At 43.2% G+C, this 26,767-nt stretch overlaps 1 protein-coding gene across 1 annotated transcript in view; it reads left to right on the top strand.

Annotated features, from left to right (window-relative positions):
• LOC311099994 (piezo-type mechanosensitive ion channel component 2-like) overlaps window positions 1-26,767 on the top strand; it is a gene marked incomplete at its 5' end in the record, with an annotated part of 204,057 nt that overhangs the window by 86,063 nt on the left and 91,227 nt on the right. The window contains 2 exons of the mRNA XM_084140722.1: window positions 1,517-1,559; window positions 25,119-25,284. Of these exons, the coding sequence (XP_083996848.1) occupies window positions 1,517-1,559; window positions 25,119-25,284 (209 nt within the window). The remainder of the gene's footprint in view (window positions 1-1,516; window positions 1,560-25,118; window positions 25,285-26,767) is intronic.

Here is a 26,767-nt window from a genome sequence, read left to right as displayed (position 1 = left end):
GCACATGATGTAAGCGAGAAACTGACGTAAAGTAAACTGTCTATGAAACAAACGCGTGTGCCCCCTCCTCTTTATTGGCTTAGCCATGGCCTCTGCAAGGGAACAATATACAATGTGGAATCATTAAAGGAAATGCTCATGGTTCACTGTATAGCAGTCGATAGCAACACATACATTACTCATAGTATACTTCGCCATAGCACAGGTGCTTTATCCATCACAGGGAGAAACAAGCACTTGCTAGTAGCTGGCATCAAAACAGCTGAGCCAGGGAGGTTCATTTTGAGGATGATGACTAGAATGTTAGCTAGTCCCTCATAGTGTGTTTTAGAGAAATGGCTCAACTAAATTAGCATGTTATTACAAATTAGTTACTAATATGTAACTACCTGTTAATACAATGTTGTTACTTCAGTTGTTACTGTTCAGTTACATAGGTATAAGGGCAACTTAATACATAGGTATAAGGGCAACTTAAGGTAAAGTGTTACCAAGAAATGTATTATTGATAAAGTTGAATAATTTCAAGTTAAGTACAGAAAGTACTTTCTCAGCATAGTAGATGCTGCAGTTAAATTCCTTTTTTAAACAGGTAGTGGTCATCATCAGTCATCCCAGTGGTGAACATGTCTTCTCATCCGAGTAGGGCCTATTAGCCAGGCAGTTAACGAGCTAATGACAGAGATAATTAGCCGCCTAAGCACTGACTCATTGATCTGTCGTTAGGGTAACTATCCTCAGATCAGCTGGGAGGGGAGCGGTCTGTTGGGAGTTGGCACTTGGCAGTAAGACAAATCCCAACTCTCGTCCAGAGTGGGGCCTCCACATACCTGGAAATGTCTCTGTAAACAAGAATCCCAGGAGCCTAAAGCCTTTCAAGAATATTAGGTGTTTTGTTTTTCCCTGCGTCGTTAAATCAACGTGTGGGCAGACAGCGGAGTTTTGTGTCATAAACACACAAAAGAGGGGGTAAAAGGGACGAGAGGAGAGAGGAGTCGTCGTCTGCCAAATGCATGACTCATGTGAGTCACAGGATGACAGCTAACTGTGCGAAGGAGGGCGTTCTAAGTGGCTGTCGAGGTGCCCGGCCGCCCCTGCGTGTGTGTGGTTTACCTTCGCTAACATATGGTTTAGATCTGTGTTACCTTCCTAAGGAGGGTCAGTGTGCATGTGAAACCATTGGATTCAAGGTTAAATTCTTCATGTAATCTGTATATCATTTGAAAGATCTGCCACATTGGTGTCAGAAGTGGGATTGCATCCCTGTGCAGACATAGAAAGTGTATCCAGTCAAAAATGGATTGGTACAACTTCAACTTTTCAGTGTATGCTAATGGTGCTCAGGTTGTCAACACTCCACGTTGAATGATGGGGAGGCTCTGCGGGATAAAAGAAAGTGCTTCATGTAAGCGTGCCATTTGGGCAGCCGCCATCTTAAGTCCACCTCAAGAGTTTGGAATAATGGTCCACTCTTTTGAGCAAGGATTTTGACATCTATATTTTGTGTTATTTTCAGGTTCAACATGGGAGAAGTCGGTTCGACAGCTGGGCTTGGAAAGGTAAGAGACCAATGCTTTTACATTAAATCAAACTAGGCATGATATACTGTATATAGCTCAGTTTGATTCCCATATACACTACCATTCAAAAGTTTGGGGTCACTTAAAAATGTCCTTGTTTTCGGAAGAAAAGCTATTTTTTTGTCCATTAAAACAACATCAAATTGATCAGAAATACAGTGTAGACATTGTTAATGTTGGAAACAGCTGATTTTTATGGAATATCTACATAGACGGACAGAGGTCCATTATCAGCAACCATCAGTCCTGTGTTCCAATGGCACGTTGTGTTCACTAATCCAAGTTTATCATTTTAAAAGGCTAATTGATCATTAGAAAACCCTTTTGCAATTATGTTAGCACAGCTAAAAACTGTTGTGCTGATTAAAGAAGCAATAAAACTGGCCTTCTTGAGACTAGTTGAGTATCTGGAGCGTCAGCAATTGTGGGTTCGATTACAGGCTAAAAATGGCCAGAAACAAAAAACTTTCTTCTGAAACTCGTCAGTCTATTCTTGTTCTGAGATGCGAGAAATTGCCTACAAACTGAAGATTTCATACAACGCAGTGTACTACTCCCTTCACAGAACAGTGCAAACTGGCTCCAACCAGAATTCAAAGAGGAGTGGGAAGCCCCGGTGCACAACTGAGCAAGAGGACAAATACGTTTTTCTGCTAAATGGCATATTATTATATTATTATTAGTGTCTAGAGTTGCAAAGAAAAAGCCATATCTCAGACTGCCCATCTTAATCTTTTATTTTTATTGGCCAGTCTGAGATATGGCTTTTTCTTTGCAACTCTGCCTAGAAGGTCAGCATTCCGGAGTCGCTTCTTCACTGTTGACGTTGAGACTGGTGTTTTGTGGGTACTATTTAATGAAGCTGCCAGTTGAGGACCTGTGAGGCGTCTGTTTCTCAAACAACAGTTTTCAGCTGTGCTAACATAATTGCAAAAGGGTTTTCTAATGATCAATTAGCCTTTTAAAATGATAAACTTGGATTAGCAAACACAACGTGCCATTGGAACAAAGGACTGATGGTTGCTGATAATGGGCCTCTGTACGCCTATGTAGATATTCCATAAAAAATCAGCCGTTTCCAGCTACAATAGCCATTTACAACATTAACAATGTCTGCACTGTATTTCGGATCAATTTGATGTTATTTTAATGGAGAAAAATAATAGCTTTTCTTTCGAAAACAAGGACATTTCTAAGTGACCCCAAACTTTTGAACGGTAGTGTATATTTTCATGGTGTTTGTGTGGTAAAGTGGGAAGTATCCTCCCACACCCCACAGAGGACAACAAGAAGGTTTACGTGTTCTATTGTACGTCGCTAAAATCCATTCTATGGCATAGTGCCATAGTACTCAATACATTCAATTGAGCTCAACTCAATGATTACATTTCACCCAATACACCCAGTCATTTGGCAGACACTCAAATACACTAGAGCAAGTTAAAACGCAGCAGCCAAACAAAACAATCCAGGTTCCATTCTCATCTACTTTCACTGCCATTTAAACCACTCAGGTAGAGCGGCTTACAAATGAGTGTTTTCCCAAGTGAGTCATCCATAAGGTTTTTAATCAGGTCAATGCTCGCAAGGCTGCGGGGCAGGATGGTATTCCAGGGCGCGATCTCAGAGCATGCGCAGAACAGCTGTCGGGCATATTCACGGTTTTCATTTTCAACCTCTCCTTGTCCCAGTCTGTAATCCCCACGTCTCAAGCTGACCACCATCATTTCTGTTCCCATTAACTCTTAAGACTACCTGCCATAATGACCACTGCCCTGTAGCACATCTGTGATCATGAAGTGCTTTGAAAGGCTGGTTATGGTACACATCAACTCCATCATCCCAGACACCCTAAAGCAGGGGTGTCAAACTCATTCCATGGAGGGCCTAGTATCTGCTGCTTTTTGTTTTTTCCTTTCAATTAAGACCTAGACAACCAGGTGAGCGGAGTTCCTTATTAATTAGTGACCTTAATTCATCAGTCAAGTATAAGGGAGGAGTAAAATCCCGCAGATACTCGGCCCTCCGTGGAATGAGTTTGACACGTGCCCTAGACCCACTCCAATTTGCATACCGCCCCAACAGATCCATAGACGATGCAATCTTAATTGCACTCCACACTGTCCTCACACACCAAGATAACAGATTCTATCCCCAAACCATAATACTGCTAAATAGCTAACAAAATGGCTCCACAGACTATCTGCATTGACTGCAGAGTCATTTTAAACTGACTCTATGCACACTCTACACACTCATTCACACACACTCACACTGACACTCCAACACACACACAAACACACACACATTTAATTTGTTCACACACACATTCATATTCACTCTACACACACGCTGCTACTCTGTTTATCACATATCCTGATTCCTAGTCAACTTACCCCTATACATATCTACCTATATCACTCCAGTATCACTGCACATTGTAAATATGCTATTGGCACTGACCCTGGAACTGACTCTGTATAAAGCTTACTGACCCTGGAACTGACTCTGTATATAGCTTACTGACCCTGGAACTGACCCTGTATATAGCTTACTGACCTGGAACTGACCCTGTATATACAGTGGCTTGCGAATGTATTCACCCCCCTTGGCATTTTTCCTATTTTGTTGCCTTACAACCTGGAATTAAAATGGATTTAGGGGGGGGTTGTATCATTTGATTTACACAACATGCCTACCACTTTGAAGATGCAAAATATTTTTTCTTGTGAAACAAACAAGAAATAAGACAAAAAAACTGAAAACTTGAGCGTGTATAACTATTCACCCCCCCCAAAGTCAATATTTTGTAGAGCCACCTTTTGCAGCAATTACAGCTGCAAGTCTCTTGGGGTATGTCTCTATAAGCTTGGCACATCTAGCCACTGGGATTTTTGCCCATTCTTCAAGGCAAAACTGCTCCAGCTCCTTCAAGTTGGATGGGTTCCACTGGTGTACAGCAATCTTTAAGTCATACCACAGATTCTCAATTGGATTGAGGTCTGGGCTTTGACTAGGCCATTCTAAGACATTTAAATGTTTCCCCTTAAACCACTCGAGTGTTGCTTTAGCAGTATGCTTAGGGTCATTGTCCTGCTGGAAGGTGAACCTCCGTCTCAGTCTCAAATCTCTGGAAGACTGAAACAGGTTTCCCTCAAGAATGTCCCTGTATTTAGCGCCATCCATCATTCCTTCAATTCTGACCAGTTTCCCAGTCCCTGCCGATGGAAAAACATCCCCACAGCATGATGCTGCCACCCCCATGCTTCACTGTGGGGATGGTGTTCTCGGGGTGATGAGAGGTGTTGGGTTTGCGCCAGACATTTTCCTTGATGGCCAAAAAGCTCAATTTTGTCTCATCTGACCAGAGTACCTTCTTCCATATGTTTGGGGAGTCTCCCACATGGCTTTTGGCGAACACCAAACGTGTTTGTTTATTTTTTTCTTTAAGCAATGGCTATTTTCTGGCCACTCTTCCGTAAAGCCCAGCTCTGTGGAGTGTACGGCTTAAAGTGGTCCTATGGACAGATACTCCAATCTCCGCTGTGGAGCTTTGCAGCTCCTTCAGGGTTATCTTTGGTCTCTTTGTTGCCTCTCTGATTAATGCCCTCCTTGCCTGGTCCATGAGTTTTGGTGGGCGGCCCTCTCTTAGCAGGTTTGTTGTGGTGCCATATTCTTTCCATTTTTTAATAATGGATTTAATGGTGCTCCGTGGGATGTTCAAAGTTTCTGATATTTTTTTATAACCCAACCCTGATCTGTACTTCTCCCCAACTTTGTCCCTGACCTGTTTGGAGAGCTCCTTGGTCTTCATGGTGCCGCTTGCTTGGTGGTGCCCCTTGCTTAGTGGTGTTGCAGACTCTGGGGCCTTTCAGAACAGGTGTATATATATACTGAGATCATGTGACACTTAGATTGCACACAGGTGGACTTTATTTAACTAATTATGTGACTTCTGAAGGTGATTGGTTGCACCAGATCTTATTTAGGGGCTTCATAGCAAAGGGGGTGAATACATATGCACGCATCACTCTACAGTTAGTGAGTGCATACATTTTTCATACTGGCCCTCCGTGAGAATCAAACCCACAACCCTGGCGTTGCAAGCGCCATGCTCTACCAACTGAGCTATAGGAGGGACCGGAGTAGCTCAAACTGCACATGTTACCGTTACATAAATCTCCGACATGAGACGCCATCTTAACCGACTTCCTTGGCTTCAGATGCGGTATTGAGTCTTCACATAGAAATGAATAGTGTCGCTTGATCGATGGCTTTGTCAATTCATATATACAGTCATTGGATACATGCTTCATCCCCAGCTGTGGTTTGAAAGAAAGGCCAGCCGTAAAATAATAGACTCAACAAACCAGAGATGTTGTGTTTTTTCAAGTCTGCACCCTTACTACATTGTGTCATGACGGATTGAAGTGGCCGTTTATTTTCCCAGCATCGGCTGTTATGGTTGATGCGGCCACCGAGTTCATAGAAATTATGGTTGTATAACTGTCGCTCATATCCGTACAGCATGTGTGGCGTAAACATAGTAAATCGGCCCAGTCTTCTGCGCCGCGTCTGTGTGCTAGGCTAATTAGCAGAGCCATTACGGGGTTCCCGAGGTGATCCATAGCTACAGGTGCGGTGATGTCACCTTCCAAGCATTGGAAAGTGTTACTGCTTACTGGGTTAAAGCAACAGCCAATGGAGGAAAGAGCCAACCCGAATGTTTAGAGTCACAGTAATGCCGCCACGAGGGAAGCTGCTGGCATTCCTCAGGTGTTGGATACAGTGATATTATTATTTTGTCTGGGAGGGAGTTCCCAGCAAGGCTCATTGGGTGGTAACTATAACAGCCCTCTCCATGTCCCTCTCTGTCTGTCTGTCTGTCTGTCTGACTGTCTGTCTGTGTATGTCTGTGAAACTAGCAGGACAGAAAGATGGCTCGTCAGTATTTTGACTACTTCTGGTGACATATGGGGCTTAGCCTAATGGTCTTGTTGATATCATTTGGCAAATATGCCTGACCTTTTGCACACTAACAACAGATTTATAGCAGATATTTGCTCAACTTATGATGCCACACTGTAAACACAGTTCTCACAGGTGCAAGACATGTTTTTATAAATAGAGAAATTAAAGATAATGATAGATATTGGAACACCTCATTAGATTCGTTCTAGTACGTCATCATGCGGTAAAGTTAGAGTTAGAGGTAGTTTCACAAGCCAATGCTAACTAGCGTTAGCGCAATGACTGGAAGTCTATTGGTATCTACTAAAATGCTAGCAAATACCCATTGACGGGAAGTCTATGGGTATCTACTAGCATGCTAGCAGATACCCATGACTTCCAGTCATTGCGCTAACGCTAGTTAGCATTGGCTTGTGAAACTACCTCTAACTTCCTTCATACTGTACACAGAGACATAAAAATGGTACCCACTAGTTAATCTGACTCTGGGGAAGTAGATAATTGCTAAAATCCCGAAGTATCCCTTTAAGTTTAGGGTTAGGGTCAGGGTTAGGGTTAAGGGTTTGGTTAAGGTTAGGGTTAAGGTAAGGGTCAGTTTTAGGTTTAAAGTCAGTTTAAGCGTCAGCTGTGTCCTTGTAGTTTCTCCTGCTCTGGTCTCTCTCAACCCTGATGCTGCTGCTGCCACGGCGCCTCTCCTCCTGTTGCATTGTGGGAGGCAGGTGAGTGACTGTGATGAATGTGTACCAGACAGGAGCCTGTGGAGGCAACTGAGTGATGGGTACTACTTACACCCAGCTCTGGAGTGGCCTGGCCCCCTAATGGAGCTCCAGTTTCACATGACATACAGCACTGGAAAGCAAGACTGAGAGCAACTGTAACGAGGGAGGACCATTACAGACAAAATAAGCTTCAGATGAATGTGACACTAGTGTCCTTTCCTGGAGACTTATCAAAGAGTCTTTGGGAAATCTACTTTTTTGTTTTATATATAAAAAAGGAATCAGAATGTCTGTGTTAGTGTTATTGTGTAGAAATGTTGTTAGTCACAATCTCAAGTGTATGAGGCCAGGTGTACATTTGTAAATCTTTATTTTCTTGACACTGGTTATTGGCCTAGCCTTCATTGACTACTAGTCTGTCATATTATTTTACGGCGAAGGAGTGTGTCTGAACTACAGTACTTTTATTTTCAACAGCTGCCGGTAGTTACGGCATTCCAGCTTTGCCCCCTTCTGACGGTGTGTCTCATACAGACACCTGTAATTTAACCTTGCTGGCTGGGAAGAGGTGTGTGTGTGTGTGTGTGTGTGTGTGTGTGTGTGTATTTGGCAAGAGGCTGGGGCTTCGGTATGAGCCATGTACCTGGCTGGAGCCTATAGCCAACCAGCAGCATTAACAGTTGACGTAATATGTCTGTCTGTCTGTCTGTCTGTCTGTCTATGCTCTGTTATCAGCACCATACGTTAGTGTTAATCAAAATCAAATCAAATTTTATTTGTCACATGCGCCGAATACAACAGGTGTAGACCTTACCGTGAAATGCTTACTTACAAGCCCTTAACCAACAGTCAGACAGTAGCTGATTCGGAGGATAGGTAACATCACTGTCACGATCGTCGAACACAGAGGACCAAGGCGCAGCGTGGAATGCGAACATACTTTTATTTTAAATGATCACACGAACCAAACAACAAAACGATACGTGACGTCCTTGGCAATAGACACTAACCAAACACGGAACAAGATCCCACAAACACTGTGGCAAAACAGGCTACCTAAGTATGGTTCCCAATCAGAGACAACAAGCAACAGCTGATTCACGTTGCCTCTGATTGAGAACCACACCGACCAACATAGAAACAAATGAACTAGATAAACAACCTAGCACACAAAACACATAGAAACAACCCACCCTGGCTCAACATAACAGAGTCCCAGAGCCAGGCCGTGACAATCACTGTCTATCACGTACTTTTCTGTGTAATAAAGACCTTTCTGTCAGGGTCAACATCAGTGTCTAGCATCCACATTTCTAGGTAAAAAAAGAAGAAAGCACAACCCTATATTTAAGTTAGACTTTGATGTATTTATTGTAACGCACAGTTGCTGTTGTGTTCCCCTCAGTAGAGTGAGATTAATTGGCTTGGAAGTTGGAAGCCTCTTATACAAACTGGGTCCTCTTGGCCAACGTTCAACCGTGTGACGTAACAGAGAGGGGAATAACAGAGTAGAATTTACCATCTCATTTCATATTTCATTGTTTATTTTCTTGGCAGTCGGTCAAGCTGGTCTACATAAATGGTTTGTTTTCTGCGGGAAAGATTTGTTACTAACAAATGTGTTCACTGGTTCCCATAGGAAATGTGTTGCCCCTAGAATAAGCACATGAGAATGGAGGTTTGTTGTGAGGGATGTACAGTGCCTTCAGAAAGTATTCAGACTTATTCCACATTTTGTTTTGTTACAGCCTGAATTCAAAATGGATAAAACATTTTCTTTCTCACCCATCTACAAGCAATGCCCATAATGACAAAGTGAAAACATGTTTAGACATTTTTGCAAATGTATTGAAAATGAAATACAGAAATATCTCATTTAAATAAGTATTCACACCCCTGAGTCAATACTTTGTAGAAGCACCTTTGGCGGCGATTACAGCTTTGAGTCGTCCTGGGTATGTCTGTATCAGCTTTGCACATCTGGATTTGGGGATTTTCTCCCATGCTCTGTTAAGTTAGATGGGGAGTGGCGGTGAACAGCAATCTTGAAGTCTTTGTACAGATTTTCAATGGAACTCAAGTCTGAAGCCATTCCAGCGTTGCTTTGGCTGTATGCTTGGGGTCATTGTCCTGTTGGAACGTAAATCTTCGCCACAGTCTAAGGTTGTTTGCACTCTGAATCAGGTTCTCATTAAGGATTTGCCTGTATTTGGCTCCATTCATTGTTCCCTCTATCTGCTGAAAAGCATCCCCATAGCGTGATGCTGTCACCACAATGCTTCACGGCAGGGATGGTGTTAGACGGGTGATGAGCTGTGCCTGGTTTTCTCAAGTTAAATTTCTCTCTCATCAAACCACATAATATTTTGCCTTATGCTCTGAGTCTTTCACGTGCCTTTTTGCAAACTCCAGGCGTGCTGTCATGTGCCTTTTTCTTAGGAGTGGCTTCCGTCTGGCCACTCTCCCATAAAGCCCAGATTGGTGAAGTGCTGTAGAGTCTATTGTCCTTCTGGCAGGTTTCACCATTTCAGCCAAGGAATTCTGTAGTTCTGTCAGAGAGGTCATTGGGTTCTTGGTCACCTCCCTGATCAAGGTCTTTCCTGCCCGGTTGCTCAGTTTGGTCGGACAGCCAGCACTAGGCAGAGACTTGGTAGTTCCATTATCTTTTCATTTCCCAATGATGGAAACCACTGTGCTCTTGGAAACTTTCAACACTCTAGAAATTGTTTTATACCCTTCCCTAGATATACGCCTCATCACAATTTCTGAGATCTACGGACAGTTCCTTGGACTTCATGGTATAGTTTCTGCTCTGACATGCACTGCCAATTGTGGGACCTTATATAGACAGGTGTGTTTCTTTCTAAATCATGCCCAAACAATTGAATTGGCCACAATTTTAGTGACTTCTCAAGGATGATCAAAAGGAAATTGGATGCACTTGAGCTCAACTTGGAGTGTCATAGCAAAGGGGTGTGAATACTTATGCATATTATATTTCTGTATTTCATTTTCAATACATTTGCAAAAATGTATAAAAACATGTTGTCACTATGGGGTATTGTGTGTCAATGTGTAAAAAATAATAATATTTAATCCCTTTTGAATGCAGGCTGTAACACAACAAAATATGGAATAAGTCAAGGGGTATGAATACTTTCTGAAGGCACTGTATGTGTAAAGCAAGTGACCTCCGTCATGTGATCTCCATCGTCGCTTCAGGGCAGCAATTATGTCCTTCTCTATTCCTCTTTGGGAACCTCCTACCCATAATACCCATAACCATGTTTTGTGGTGGTTGGTGCATCGAGGTAAAAGTCACTTTCATTTCCTTTCACATGGAGATAAGTTTAGGATCATGTTCACAATCTGATGTTTGTGCATGTTAAGTCAAACTGGTCTTTTGTATCTTGTGTTATTTACTCTTGTTTCATTGTCTACAATGAAACAAGATTTCCTCTTTATCATATCGACATCCCCTCACTATTGTTCCGAGGGCAGCTGAGTATTGTGCAACATTTCTAGAATCCTATTCCCTGATAGAATCAAATTTAGAAGGAGATCTCTTACCCATATCTCCAGACGTGGTTTGATTTCGTAACGACTACTGTTTAGTCTGTGAAACAAGACGTTTTACGTGCTGAAACCCAGCACACTCAAAGACTCCAGTGTCTGCTTTCTGTTCCTCTGACTACCACACGATCCAACAGTTGACATACTGCATGATGGTGCTTTGAACTGTGACATTTCTATACTATGTTGTTGATTGAGAATATCAATTTATTCGAGGAAAAAGAGTCAATCAAATGTATTTATAAAGCCCTATTTTACATCAGCAGATGTCACAAAGTGCTATACAGAAACCCAGCCTAAAACCCCAAACAGCAAGCACGTCATGTTCACACACCCAAACTAGCATACAGTAGCTGAGATGGATAAATCTAGTCAGATTTCCAAGAGCTGTCTTGGTTATAGCAGGTGGACCATTTCAGAGCTGTGACTGCTTCCTTGTTCCTCAATGAAGTCTACTCAGTGCAACCACTATCTAATTACCATATACATCTCTTAAGGATAGTCTACTGCTCCACGAATACCCTCATCTATTAATTACACATGTATTCCTGTTAAACACGGGGTCACAAAACATTTTCCACCCTCTAATATATAATTCTCAAATCAGTAGTTAAACTCCAGGTCTTTAATAATGTTGGGCTGGAGACTGCCAGCCGGCCAGGTGCTGGCCTGGAATATAAGCCAGTGATATGTGAGCCCTGAATCGTGCCACTGTGCTGCCCTGTTTCTCTTGGCCCGACGGGGTGCCTGACGGTCTGTGGTACTCTGTGGACGCTGCCAGCCTCGCCCAGACCTCGCCAGGACCGCGCCGTACCCTGAGGGCTGCCAGGGGCGACACGCCAAATGTCCTCTGTTTACTGTACAAACAATTAAAGCGTAATTGCTGTCTAGCGACGGCACAGACCATATTGGCCGACTTGAAATGGCCCGGTTAAAGGGATTTACAGGGGATTAAAGGTGAAGTGGGGAGGAAGTGTTTAATGTCCTGAGTGATACAGTACCGGGTAACCAGATAAGCAGGATGTTGTCGCCGGTGATCAAGATTTTGCTTAGAACAGATCGGTAGGAACACCTGTTGTTATTGAGTATGAGCATGTCTGAATCACCTGTTACAACCATGGCCATATTGTGTCACCCGTTGCATTCACAACTCTAACTTCTCCTTCTTCAGTAGTCAATAGCTATATTTAATTTTTTTGTATTTGAAAACGAATAAGCTAAACATGTTCCTCAAGGCTTACACCAAAAAGTGTTTGTACAAGCGACAGACAGAGGTATAAAAATAAAAACGGGTCGTACTGTGTTATTTGGTCGTCTGTGCCTGGTTACTTCCTGATGTGCAGAAATGTGGCTTTTTTCTCCCTCCTTCCCCCCTGCTCGCTGACTCAGAGCAAACAGCGGGGCTAAATGAATCAAACTCACGACCTGTCCTCCATTTTGTGAGGAAGTAGTTCTAGTAAACAGATCCAGACTTGTACCCTCCTTAACCCCCTGTGGTACAGTCTTCTTTTAATACGCTGGACGTGATTGGTTGAGTTCCATCTAGGGCTGTTGTGGTGACCCTATTACTGCCACCATGGCGCTCAAAGCTCTGATGCTGCTCTGGTCATTAGTAGCCTACCAAACTTGCTAACTGCCTGGTACTCAGCACTCTATTGTCCCTCTAATCACTCTGACGTCAATGCAAATGTAATCGAAAATCTAATCAAACACTCCATGAGAGCCCATGAGCTCATGTTGTGCAACATTTCTATAGGCTATGCAATTGCGCAAGAAAACAGAGTGATGACCTGTACTAAAAAGAGGAGGATCAGCTTTCTATAGGCTAGGCCTACTATATTTATTTCTCAACTTTCCTAATATTAAGCACATTGCTTATATTTACAACAGGAGTATAGCCTAACTGGCTGGCATGAAAATGAACCACGGGAAAAACGTCCTCCATTCGCTATTTAAGTGTATAGATTACATTTACATTTACATTTTCGTCATTTAGCAGACGCTCTTATCCAGAGCGACTTACAAATTACATGTATTTTTTCCGCTGCCCCTGTTTCGATACAGGTGCATGATAATGGTCCATTCTAAATCAAAACAAATTTCACACATATATTATTTAGTGTATGTAAAGACAAGATTAAATCAAGAATAGTCTGTTGGGTGACAATATTAGCCTATCACTTGTGAATTATATATTATCACTTGCCACTTAGGCGGCAGGTAGCTTAGTGGTTAAGAGCGTTGTGCCAGTAACCGAAAGGTCGCTGGTTCTAATCCCCGAGCCGACTAGGTGAAAAATCTGTCGATGTGCCCTTAAGCAAGGCACTTAACCCTAATTGCTCCTGTAAGTCGCTCTGGATAAGAGCGTCTGCTAAATGACGTAAAAAAAAAAATAAAATAAAAAAAATCACTTGTGAATGATGCCCAGCACAAGAAACAAAGCCTTTTTTTAATCATAGTCACACACCTCATGTAGCCTAGCTCATAGGCCTATATGTTTTGATAAGTTTTGTATCACAACTAAAGTGGCCAAATAACTTCTTAAAATTAAGCACATTAATCTGCTTTACAAGGGGTGTAGAGCCTAACTGGCATATATAAGCAGTATGTGAGTTTCAAGTTTGGGGAAGATAATTTTCACCATAAAAATGCACCTTAATAATAAAAGCATTATATGCATAATTGCATGTTTTCCGCTAATGGAACATTTGCGCTTATAGCCTACTACCATGTGCGCATTGTGCTTATAATGTGAAGAAATAGCCTAATAGTATATCAACATTTTAAGCTAAACGTTCTGATCTGTTGCGTCAGCCACATTGCGTATGAAATGTTTTTTGATGCTAGTGGTTGTATTAATTTGGGATCTATTGCATCCCACAACTGTCCCAGACTATGTTTGGAATATGTATTTCTCACACAGAATAGAATAGGTCGACTTTTGTACTATGGGGGATAGTAGATTGACATAGGCTAGTGCTTTTGCTGTTCGTTAGGCCTAAGTAAATGTGGACAGTTCTTCCAATATCTTCAATATGCACCTCGGAATTGGATACAGACGCACGCAGTTGCACTTGTAGCCTGTGAGGAAGATCCGATCACGTGATGGAGAGCCATGTGAGTGAGAGATGATTCGGTGGGCGCAGCACTTAGGGAGAAGGGCACAACGACCTCTGGCCGTAAAAGGCATGGATTTTTTTAGGGTGCATTATGGCCACACAAAGGGGATGCCGCCGTGAAATTTGAGGCATTATCAAGTGCTTGTCAAATTGTGAATGAGTGACTGATGTACTGCGCAAAAAACAAAGCAGAGCTCATGCCTTTCAAGCGACTTTTTTTCAAATCATCATTAGAGTCGCATCATGCAGCCTTACAATGTATTAAAAATCTAAACATATAGCCCAACATTTGTAGAACAACTAAAGTTACATTAATAACTCTAAATTAAGCATATAGGAATACCTATTTCTTTGTTAACCACTCAACACAGAATAGCCGCATGTGCGCACTCCCTCAAATCGTTTGGAGAAAATATCCTTTCTATTTTATTCAGCTTTGTTCAATTGTATTCTTCATACTATAAAATAATGACACGGAATTCTAAGCACATTTTGTCTGCTAAATGAACTAGTGTAGCCCACACCCATTTGGCATAGCCAGATCAGGACCTAACATAAGGACAACTCAGACTATGCTATTCTGTTCTTCTGAAATAGACTACATTTTCTTCATATCATGCTTCTTTAGACCTGTCTAAAATAAATAATGGATTTATTGTGAAGGTGTAGGCTATATTACATGGATTTATTAGACTTTTTTAAATGTAGATGTTCCAAAGGTCTGCATCAGTGACTTGTAGGCTATGTGTGGAAGCCAGGAGATGCTAAATGTGTTTATGTTAATTAACGGTCAATTACCGTGAGACCAGCAGTTATTTGCTTGACAATCACCGGCTGACAGAATGTCATGACCGCCACAGCCCTAGTTCCATCATTAGGCCCCTGTTTCGGCCAATGGCGTGTCCAGTGTTGTGACCCTCTGGAGTAGGCCAAAGCGCTGCTTCAGCTCTGCTCCGGTCCACACTCCACAAGACAGAACAAAGGAGAACTATACTACGATGGCCAAGAGTTGGCCGTCTCGCCATCCCAGACAAAATTATTGGAGACACAGACTTGTTAATGACATTTAAGACATTCTTTGTGCTGCCGGAGTGAAATTCCACAGTTTTAGCGGCAATGTTCATCGATATTGGAACACTTTCTCAGAAATAGGCAGCTTCTCAGATAAATAGTAGAAAACATTGTCCTTCCTATGTATCACCTCCTCGACTGGATGGGACCCTTTTTAGTGTGTGTTTTAGAACTGGATCCCATTGTCGCCATAAAGCAGTTACCTCACCACGCTGGGTTTTGGTGAAGAACTATCTCTGCCATTAGGTGTGTCACTTTGCAAATAGCTCATTCTTACCACAACCTTCCTTCAACCTTTCTGAGGCCTCACAGACCTAAGTTGACAATTGCAGTCTGTCTGTCTGTCTGTCTGTCAGTCAGCTTCCTAATCATCCCGTTAGCTGTGGTTTCCCTAAGCACAGGAACAGTTGATCAGGGCATCGGCTTTCAGACATTCAAAGGTTTTGCTATGCTACATGAGAGGAGGGCGGCGCAACAATTTACCATTAACCCTCCCTTGTTATTATAGTTCATCTTGAAGCTTTATAATGAATTGAATTACGTTTTAACCATTTTAGTCGTGTGTCATTCAGCCTGACATAGATATTAATGTATGTCAAAGTGGGTTTGCTAAATGACAGTTGGCAGATTGTCTGGAGGAGTCACAGTTTCAATGGTACAGGAACAGTTTATTCTTGCCATTTGAGAGCTAGAGTTGGCACCCCTGCTCGGTGCGTGTGTGTGTGTGTGTATGTGTGTCTGTCTGTCTGTGTCTGTCTGCCTGCCTGCCTGCCTGCCTGTACGCACTCGTGTGTGTGTGTGTGTCTGTCTGTCTGTGTCTGCCTGCCTGCCTGCCTGCCTGCCTGCACGCACTCGTGTGTGTGTGTGTGTGTGTGTGTGTGTGTGTGTGTGTATGTGTGTGTGTTGACATGTGGCAGGAGGTTTGCAGAGGTACCAGTGCCTTAAAATGGTCTGCTCCAGAAATTCTAACTAAAGAGAGAGCACCTTGCCCCCTGGCACTCGTAAATAAAGCTTTGCTTATGTCAATTAACCATCTCCAGAAATGCTATCTATTTATGTTTGGATTCCTTGAATAAAACCAAATTTTGTCTGTGTGTGTGATCCCCATGATATTCATGATATTTGGATTTGTTGAGCGATACTAGCTGATGATTATGTTATTAATGTTAAACAGTCTACTGAAGCCGTGCGGCTAAAGGCTTGGATCAGAATCGCATGCTGATCATGCACAAATCCATGGCTTACAGACAATCCTTTCAAAGTATAGGTATCAAAGCACTTAAACCAGGGTTGTTTTTCTACATACTTAAATCCACCCCAGCCACATAACTCCTGGGCTACCGACTTATTCACATAACTATTTAAGATCACCGATAAGCCAGGAATCGTTGAATATGATCTGTGTTCACGTTTCCGCCGTCTCCTTTGATGAACGACATGCTCTCCCAGCTCTGATGTGTCTAAGGAAAGCCCAGAAACTTGCCAAAGACTCCATCCACCCGGATGGTTCCGTAGCATCAGGTCTCGTACCAACAAGACAGCTTCTATCTCCAAGCAAATTGACCGCTGAATAGCTAATCAATGACTACCCGCTCTAGCTGTATGGACTATCTGCATTGATTCTATCTGCACTGGCTATATGCACACTCACAGGTGTCTATCCACACACACACACACACACACACACATACACATTCACACACACACACACACACACATACACACACACACACGTACACACACACATACACATACACACACCACACATACACATACACACACCACACAAATACGTACACGTACACATACTCACACACACACATACACATACACACACACACACACACACACACATACACAATAAACAAACACACACACGTACACACACATACTCACACCACACACACACACACATGCACACACACACACACACACACACACACACATACACATACACACACACGCACACACACACACATACACACACATACACACACACACATACACACACACACATATACACACACGCACACACCATATATGCTGCTACTTCTTTTTACTTTTAGTGTTATATATCCTGATGCCTAGTCACTTTACCCCTGCATATGTACAGTGCATTCGGAAAGTATTCAGACCCCTTGACTTTTTCCACATTTTGTTACGTTACAGCCTTATTCTAAAATTGATTAAATTATTTTTTCCCCTCATCAATCTACACACAATACCCCATAATGACAAAGTGAAAACAGATTTTTAGAAATGTTAGCAAATGTATTACAAATAAAAAACAGAAATACCTTATGCTATGAGACTTGAAATTTAGCTCATCCTGTTTCCATTTATCACCCTTGAGTGGTTTCTACAACTTGATTGGAGTCCACCTGTGGTAAATTCAATTGATTGGGCATCATATGGAAAGTCACACACCTGTCTATATAAGGTCCCACAGTTGACAGTGCATGTCAGAGCAAAAACCAAGCCATGAGGTCGAAAGAATTGTCTGTAGAGCTCCGAGACAGGATTGTGTCGAGGCACAGATCTGGGGAAGGGTATCCAAAAATGTCTGCAGCATTGAAGGTCCCTAAGAACATAGTGGCCTCCATCATTCTTAAATGGAAGAAGTTTGGAACCACCAAGACTCTTCCTAGAGCTGGCCGCCCGGCCAAACTGAGCAATTGGGGGAGAAGGGCCTTGGTCAGGGAGGTGACCAAAAATCCGATAGTCACTCTGACAGAGCTCCAGAGTTCCTCTGTGGAGATGGGAGAACATTCCAGAAGGACAACCATCTCTGCAGCACTACACCAATTAGGCCTTTATGGTAGAGTGACCAAATGGAAGCCACTCCTCAGTAAAAGGCACATGACAGCCCACTTGGAGTTTGCCAAAAGGCACCTAAAGGACTCAGACCATGAGAAACAAGATTCTCTGGTCTGATGAAACCAAGATTAAACTCTTTGGCCTGAATGCCAAGCGTAACATCTGTAGGAAACCTGGCACCATCCCTACGGTGAAGCATGGTGGTGGCAGCATCATGCTGTGGGGATGTTTTTCAGCAGCATGGACTGGGAGACTAGTCAGGATCGAGGGAAAGATGAACGGAGCAAAGTACAGAGAGATCCTTGATGAAAACCTGCTCCAGAGCGCTCAGGACCTCAGACTGGCGTGAAGGTTCACCTTCAAACAGGACAACGAATCTAAGCACACAGCCAAGACAATGCAGGAGTGGCTTCAGGACAAGTCTCTGAATGTCCTGGACTGGACTTGAACCCGATCGAACATCTCTGGAGAGACCTGAAAATAGCTGTGCAGCGACGCTCCCCTTCCAACCTGATAGAGCTTGAGAGGATCTGCTGAGAAGAATGGGAGAAACTCCCCAAATACAGGTGTGCCAAGCTTGTTGCGTCATACCCAAGAAGACTCAAGGCTGTAATTGTCACGATCGTCTAAGGAAGATGAGGACCAAGGCGCAGCGTTGAAGGTGAACATATTATTTATTTAGAATGATCACACGATCAAAACAACAACGATAACGTGACGTCTACGGTATAACACAAACCAAATCAGAACAAGATCCCACAAAGAATAGCTGAAAACAGCCTACCTAAGTATGGCTCCCAATCAGAGACAACGAACAACAGCTGCCTCTGATTGGGAACCACCCTGACCAACATAGATCTATATGATCTAGAACAAAACCCAAAACATAGAAAACACAACATAGAAGCTACCCCGTGAAACTAAACATAGAAAATCCACACCCTGGCTCAACATTTCAGAGTCCCCAGAGCCAGGGCGTGACAGTACCCCCCCCCAAAGGCGCGGACTCCGACCGCGCCAACAGAACACCACAGGGGAGGGACCGGGTGGGCACTCCGCCTTGGCGGCGGATCCGGCTCTGGGCATGATCCCCACTCCCTCTCTAACCCCCCACAGTACCCCTGGTCCGGTCTGGCCCTGCTGGCCGGAGCTGGACTGAACACTGGTGGAGCGGATTGCTCTAGCTCCCCTGACTTGGTGCGGGGAACAGGCACGGGCCGTGCCGGACTGACGACTCACACCACTGGCTTGGTGTGGGGAGCAGGAGCGGGCCGAGCCGGGCTGTCGAAGCGCACCCCTGACTTGGTGCGGGGAACAGGCACGGGCCGTGCCGGACTGACGACGCACACCACTGGCTTGGTGTGGGGAGCAGGAGCGGGCCGAGCCGGGCTGTCGAAGCGCACCCCTGACTTGGTGCGGGGAACAGGCACGGGCCGTGCCGGACTGACGACGCACACCACTGGCTTGGTGTGGGGAGCAGGAGCGGGCCGAGCCGGGCTGTCGAAGCGCACCCCTGACTTGGTGCGGGGAACAGGAACGGGCCGAGCCGGGCTGACGAAGCGCACCACTGACTTGGTGCGGGGAGCAGGAACGGGCCGAGCCGGGCTGACGAAGCGCACCACTGACTTGGTGCGGGGAGCAGGAACGGGCCGCGCCAGGCTGACGAAACGCACCACTGACTTGGTGCGAGTGGCAGGAACAGGCCGGACCGTACTGGGAACACACACCACTGGCCCTACGTGGGGATCAGGAACAGGCCGGACCGGACTGGCAACACACGCCAGTACCTCTCGCCGTGCCTCTACAACCTCCTTCCCCCTGGTGACCAGTGACTCCCTTAACCTGGCGTCCTCCTGCTGCCCCGTCGTCCACGGCGTTAGCCCCCCCCTAAAAAATTGATGGGCTTCACTCCTACCCGTGGCCATGGCCTCCATCCCTCTTGCCAGACTCGCACTCATCTCCTCCCACGTCCATCCTCTCTCCTCGTCACGCTGCTTGATCCAGTCGAGGTGGGATCTTCTGTCACGATCGTTGACACATGATGAAGCGGACCAAGGCGCAGCGTTGAAGATGAACATATTATTTATTTAGAATGATCACACGATCAAAACAACAACGATAACGTGACGTCTACAGTATAACACAAACCAAATCAGAACAAGATCCCACAAAGAATAGCTGAAAACAGCCTACCTAAGTATGGCTCCAAATCAGAGACAACGAGCAACAGCTGCCTCTGATTGGGAACCACCCTGACCAACATAGATCTATATGATCTAGAACAAAACCCAAAACATAGAAAACACAACATAGAAGCTACCCCGTGAAACTAAACATAGAAAATCCACACCCTGGCTCAACATTTCAGAGTCCCCAGAGCCAGGGCGTGACAGTAATCGCTGCCAAAGGTGCTTCAACAAAGTACTGAGTAAAGAGTCTGAATACTTATGTAAATCTGGAATTTCAGCAACAAAAAAACAATACATTTGCAATTTTTTTATTTAAAAAACTGTTTTTGCTTTGTCATTATGGAGTATTTTATGTAGATTGATGAGAAGAAGAAAAAACAATTTTAGCAATTTTAGAATAAGGCTGTAACGTAACAAAATGTGGAAAAAGTCAAGGGGTCTGAATACTTTCTGAATGCACTGTACATATCTACATCAATTACCACATATCCCTGCACATTGATAAGGTATTGGTACTGCTTGTATATAGCTTCATTCTTGTATGTTTTATTTCTCATGTGTTTTTATATATATTTTTCTTATTTAACTCTGCATCGTTGGGAAAGAGCCTGTAAGGTTGTAACCTGTTGTATTTGGCGCACGTGACAAATACAATTAGATTTGATTTGATGGACCTGGACGCAACGATAGTGGAAGCCTGCAATAATTAATTAGGAACTTGCACGAGAGATCTGATTGGATTACGGGACGACCAGATATCCCGCTAGGTCGTTGAGATGTGTTCAGTCAGGAATTTCAAAGCTATTCACTCAGATGGCCTCCTGTCAATGATCTTAGTGGTCTGTCATTATTGGGTCATGGACTCCATATTATCACTCTCATGGGGTGTTCTGGTACCGAAATTAATGAATAAATGAGATTCCTCTTTGGGAAATTGTATTTACTGAGTTTTCACAGTGGATTCATGAACATGTTCTATGTGCCAATGCAAGTTGTTGAATGATTGAGTTGTAGTTGAAAGAGGAGAAAGCAGATCATGTTTTTGTGAATTTGTGAATGAATTAAATGTGCCATGTTGAGTGACATGTGTTGACATGCCCATGCGGAATGTTTTAATTAGGGTTAATGGGAAAGTAATCTCCTCTGGGGTGAAGATGTGCATTCAAACACACACAGGGTAATGGATGAAAAATGTATCCCATAAATCCTCATTACATCCAGCAGCTCTTAACGTACAGCTGATAGAACATGCATTGACAGGATACTGGGTGGCGCCATTGGAGGTGTAGAGCAAATACAAGGTACAATAGTGGAAGTAGGTGAAAGCAAAGTCCTGCAAGATCTTTTAGGATCTTCTAAGCTATTTTAACAATAAAAAAAAAAACACTAGGAGTAATAATCTTATAAGATCTAGAGTCAAGATCCTTGATCATTTCTAAGTTTGTCATCGTGATTGCAGTCATTTTCTTCAAATCATATTATTATTAGGCCTCTATGAATTCGAGTTCTTTCTATTCTGATGTGGGTAGTTTTGATATCTTCAAAACTAGATGAAATAATGACAGTTATTTTGAAATGGTTAAGGTACTGTAAATGCAAATCGTTGGTTTGAAGACTTTATAGGATTCAGATTGAAATCCATATCACAGGTTTGTGTGCATTTGTTTGAACAACCTCGTCTTGGCCGTACTCTGAGCTGCCGATTCCCTCTCTGGCTCCTTGGTATTTGTGTGTTGGAGCCGGGCACCCTGGAGAGCCAGGGGGCCACAGTCTACTCCTATGCCACATTGATAGACGTGCCAGTGTGCCCTCAAGGCTTCAAGTCCAGTGCCAGTTAGTCTCTCCTAACAGCTAAATCTGGTTAGCTCGCTAGCTAGTGCAACATTTTGTTATGGCTTCCGAAATTAACTGCCAGTCAACAGATAGCTCTGTTCACTCTTGGTAGTAGCTTGTCACTGTATCCATCAACCAGTTCAATTGCAATGTTTTTTTTTCCTTCTACAAAGACATTAGGTTATACGAGCTATCTTTCCAGAGATGAGACTGACAGGCTAAATCTACCCACTTTGATCACCTCCCCTTTAATGACCCTTCCTGGAGTAAAGATGGTTAAAGGTGGTTATTTATCACACCCGTATTATCTTCGGTCCCAAATCAATGCCATGTGCAGGGGTTTGTATTGCCAGCTCACAGCTCCACAGCTCTGTCTTTATGAGCAGGACTGAGATGAAAGACCCTTTAAATGGCAAGAGAAGCAAACCGTTTAGACACAGAGAGGCTTCATTACAAAGAGCTTTTGTTGCCTCTGCCGTTTGGGCCCACGGTTTTTTCATGTGTTTTTATCTAGCGCGTTAACTAGCGCCGTCTGCAGCTTATAAATGTTTTAAGAAGGCAAATATCGCTCGGTTCAAAGCATCTGCGTCTGCGTCTGTGCCTTCCCCTGGCCGCTTGCCTTTGAACGTAGGGGTTCATGGTGAGTGAGCGCCATGGAAATCCAAACATTTGTTTAAAGTTTTATGCAACCCAACAACAAAGCACAACAAGCCTGCGAAAACTGCCTGTGGCAGTATATCCTGTCTAAGGAGATTATACAGCCATTTATTCTAGTACTGTCACAGGGACCCAACTACCATTGGCCTCTTGGGGAGAGTTTCCTGTGCAATGGCTACCTGCTTTTTAAAAGTGCCTTCCTTGACGCCTTCAAATAGATAACAGAATCCAATTCACTACATCAGTCTTTCTTCCCGTCCTACAGACTCGGTCATCCCTTCCAAACTAACTGACACTAGATTCCTTTTTTCTTGTTTGACCTTCCTTTTTTTCGGAACGCCATCACTGATGTTAAGCTCCTTGTGCTCTCCCACGGTGTCCCTGGCCGTGCGTCTGGTGATGTCTAGGTCCCACCCTGATCACACGGTCTCCCAGAGCGCATTGCACTATGGCTCACCAGAAATACCAGCCTCCTGAGCTGTCTTTGGTTCATAGAGGGTGTACTGTGTTGTGTGCTCCCACCACGGCCTCTTATGAAAAGCTCCCTGCCAGCCAGAAGCCAGCACTGCGCACCCACACTCCCAATTCACGAATAGAAAATGTATCTCAAAATGTTCCTCTGAAAGTGTAACTTCAGCTCCACCAGCCCCAGGCGCTTCTTTTTCAAGATCTGAAACAGAAGTGTTTGTTTTTATTTTTCTTCTTTCTCTCACATCTGCTAAGTGTTGCTGCTCACTGCGTTGAACCCGAGCAAATATGAAAGTTGAGAAGTTAAGTTACGCTTTTCTAGGGAAATTGGGGTTGGGGCGTTGGCATTGAAAGAAGGCCATGGTAAGGATTGGATGGTTTAATTTCATTAGAGATGTTTTTTGGCCAAGCGAGGGAGACCAGAGTTGGGCCCACTGTAATGGACACAGCACAGCATACACTTCCAGAGCACGGGAAATAAGAACCAGCCGGACCAGCACTGTAACAGGGAGGACAGTGGGAATAACCCACGCCTTTACTGTGGAAAAAAATGTTTTCTGTGTATTTAATTAATTTAATCTCAGGCGTTATTTTAGCTCGAAGGGGGTTTTGGATGTTTGAATGAATTTTTTTTATGAAATTTGTTATAAATGTAATACAGGCCATGCTTTTATTGGTGTGGGTGGAGGAAGGCCTGTAAAACATTGTGTATAGTACACAATGTATAGAACACAATGTATAGTACACAATGTATGGACACAATGTACGGTACACAATGTATAGTACACAATGTATGGACACAATATATAGTACACAATGTATAGTACACAATGTATAGTACACAATGTATAGTACGCAATGTATAGTACACAATGTATAGTACACAATGTATGGACACAATGTATTATACACAATGTATAGTACACAATGTATGGACACAATGTATAGACAGGCTGTACTTTGACAATAGATAGCCATTTCCTTATACCTACTTTGTTTACCTTTACATTTTTCATTTCCTCATTTACTTCAAAATGTACCCAACCAATCCATCATGTTTTGTGTGAGAAAACAAAATCCTCAGGCGTTATTTTAGCTCGAAGGGTTGTTTGGATGTTTGAATGAATTTTTTAAATGAAAATTGTTATAAATGTAATACAGGCCATGCTTTTATTGGTGTGGGTGGAGGAAGGCCTGTAAAACATTGTGTATAGTACACAATGTATAGAACACAATGTATAGTACACAATGTATAGTACACAATGTATAGAACACAATGTATAGTACACAATGTATAGTACACAATGTATAGAACACAATGTATAGTACACAATGTATGGACACAATGTACGGTACACAATGTATAGTACACAATGTATGGACACAATATATAGTACACAATGTATAGTACACAATGTATAGTACACAATGTATAGTACGCAATGTATAGTACACAATGTATAGTACACAATGTATGGACACAATGTATAATACACAATGTATAGTACACAATGTATAGTACACAATGTATGGACACAATGTATAGACAGGCTGTACTTTGACAATAGATAGCCATTTCCTTATACCTACTTTGTTTACCTTTACATTTTTCATTTCCTCATTTACTTCAAAATGTACCCAACCAATCCATCGTGTTTTGTGTGAGAAAACAAATCCTGTCAACAAAATTGTAATATGAATGAATGTGGTTGGCCTTCATTTTATTACCAGTCAGGTATACATGGAAAACCTGCACCCACATATTTATAGAAGAGGAATTCAGACTGTAAACTATTCAACGATTACTCTACTTTGTTATGATCTATAAAAGCCTTTAAGAGGAATGTTTTGCATTATATATAAACTAGCTCTTAACCACATCACATTGTGTTTAACATCGTCTCGTGGTAAAGACAGAGATTTTAAATGTACAATTTAAGTATAATTGGTACAGTTTTAATTTTATCAATGCTGGCGTCAAATATCGACACTGAACTTACAGGAAACCTTATAAAACAATACAGTATAGGCTACTGCATCTGAAAATTGCAGAATAACACCATCTCATCTATCCTGATTGGCTTACAATTTGTCCTTGTTCCTCTCTGTCCTTGTGTGCAGTGTCCGGGGTGCCGATGCAGGAAACGGCATCCGTGTGTTCATCCCAGACATCGGCATGTTCGTGGCGGGCCTGGTCACGTGGCTTCTGTGCCTGAATCTGGAGGAGAAGCAGCAGGTGAAAGACGCGTCGCAGCAGCACAACGCTGATTGCGAGCCAGATAGTCAGGTGAGCTCATCATCTCTTTACAGACAAACGTTGGGCCCTGGTCTATGTGGATTTACATGGGAACCCTAAACTCCCAACACCCTTATCAATGTTGCACGTAATACAGCGCAATACAGGCCAGGAATTTACTGAAGAGTAGTGACAAGACTAACAGAACCCGAATAAAAAAATACTTGAACTTTCTCTTGTAAAGATAAACTCACTCCAAAATCTCTGCTGTCCTCTATCTGTCCTCTTCCGATATTTTTTTTGTAAAATTGGGCTTACACTGAATTTATCTGGGGCTAGAGTAGAGAATTCATGGACCAGTTTGGTTACCACAACAGTAAATTGTTAAATCATAGGCAATCAGTGAAAGTGTAAGCTCTTAGCGCCTTAACATTACATGTTAATCCTCAGTAATCCAACCAATTTGGGGATATGTTTGGTCATCAAAACACACACACACACAAATACGCACACACACACACACTGTCTCCAGTGCGATGGTCTCTCAGAGCATGGAGAGTTGCAATCTGTCTTCCTCTTTTATAGCAGGGGGGCTGTTGGCTGCTCACTTCCAGGTGCACTATAGACCACCTGGCGATAAATTAGACCCCGCAGCTCCAGGAGAGCGTAATAAGTGAAACACATTACTGTCTGGATGAATACCAAACAGCCATAATTTGTGTGTGTGTGTGTGTGTGTGTGTTTGTGCACTTGTGTGTGCGCACGCGTGTGTGCATGTGCGTGCGAGCGTGTGTGGATGATTTTTCCCAGGACTGTGATTCTCTCTCTTTCCCTAGTGAAGGGGGACTACTGCTGTGTTTGATCAGCCTCCCTGAGCGAATTGGAAAGCTTCTTTCACTCTGGAGCCACTCTGTTGATCTGGCAACACACACACACACACACGTACACACTGGTGGAGCCTGTTCATCTGGCAATACGCCGGCCACAACAGAGATGTAGGTCTAGATGACATGCCTCGGAGACGAGATAGCTGTTGTACAAGTGAGAAGCGAAAGAGGGGATGGGGTCAGTTGATGAAAAACGCAGCAACTCTCTTGAAAGGGGTCTCGGGTTGGGTCTCGGCAGCCAAAGAGATTACGTTCAGCGGGCCGAACAGGAAATTGGGGGGCTTTGTCATATTACTCAATACGAATTTGTCTTTGTTCATTATGTTTTGTGGGTGATGAATGGCGGGGTCATTCCAACCGTCGTTACCGTATAAATGGGTCCTTCCAATTGTTGTTACCGTATAAATGGGTCATTCCAACAATGGTTACCGTATAAATGGGCCATTCCAACAATGGTTACCGTATAAATGGGCCATTCCAACAGTGGTTGCCATATAAATGGGCCATTCCAACAGTGGTTGCCATATAAATGGGCCATTCCAACAATGGTTACCGTATAAATGGGGCATTCCAACAGTGGTTGCCATATAAATGGGCCATTCCAACAATGGTTACCGTATAAATGGGCCATTCCAACAATGGTTACC

Source organism: Coregonus lavaretus (assembly GCF_964263955.1).
Source record: "Coregonus lavaretus genome assembly, chromosome: 2".
In the NCBI taxonomy this organism is placed as follows: domain Eukaryota; kingdom Metazoa; phylum Chordata; class Actinopteri; order Salmoniformes; family Salmonidae; genus Coregonus; species Coregonus lavaretus.
Note: the sequence above shows the minus strand (reverse complement) of the source record. Positions and strands in the feature narration are given on the sequence as shown.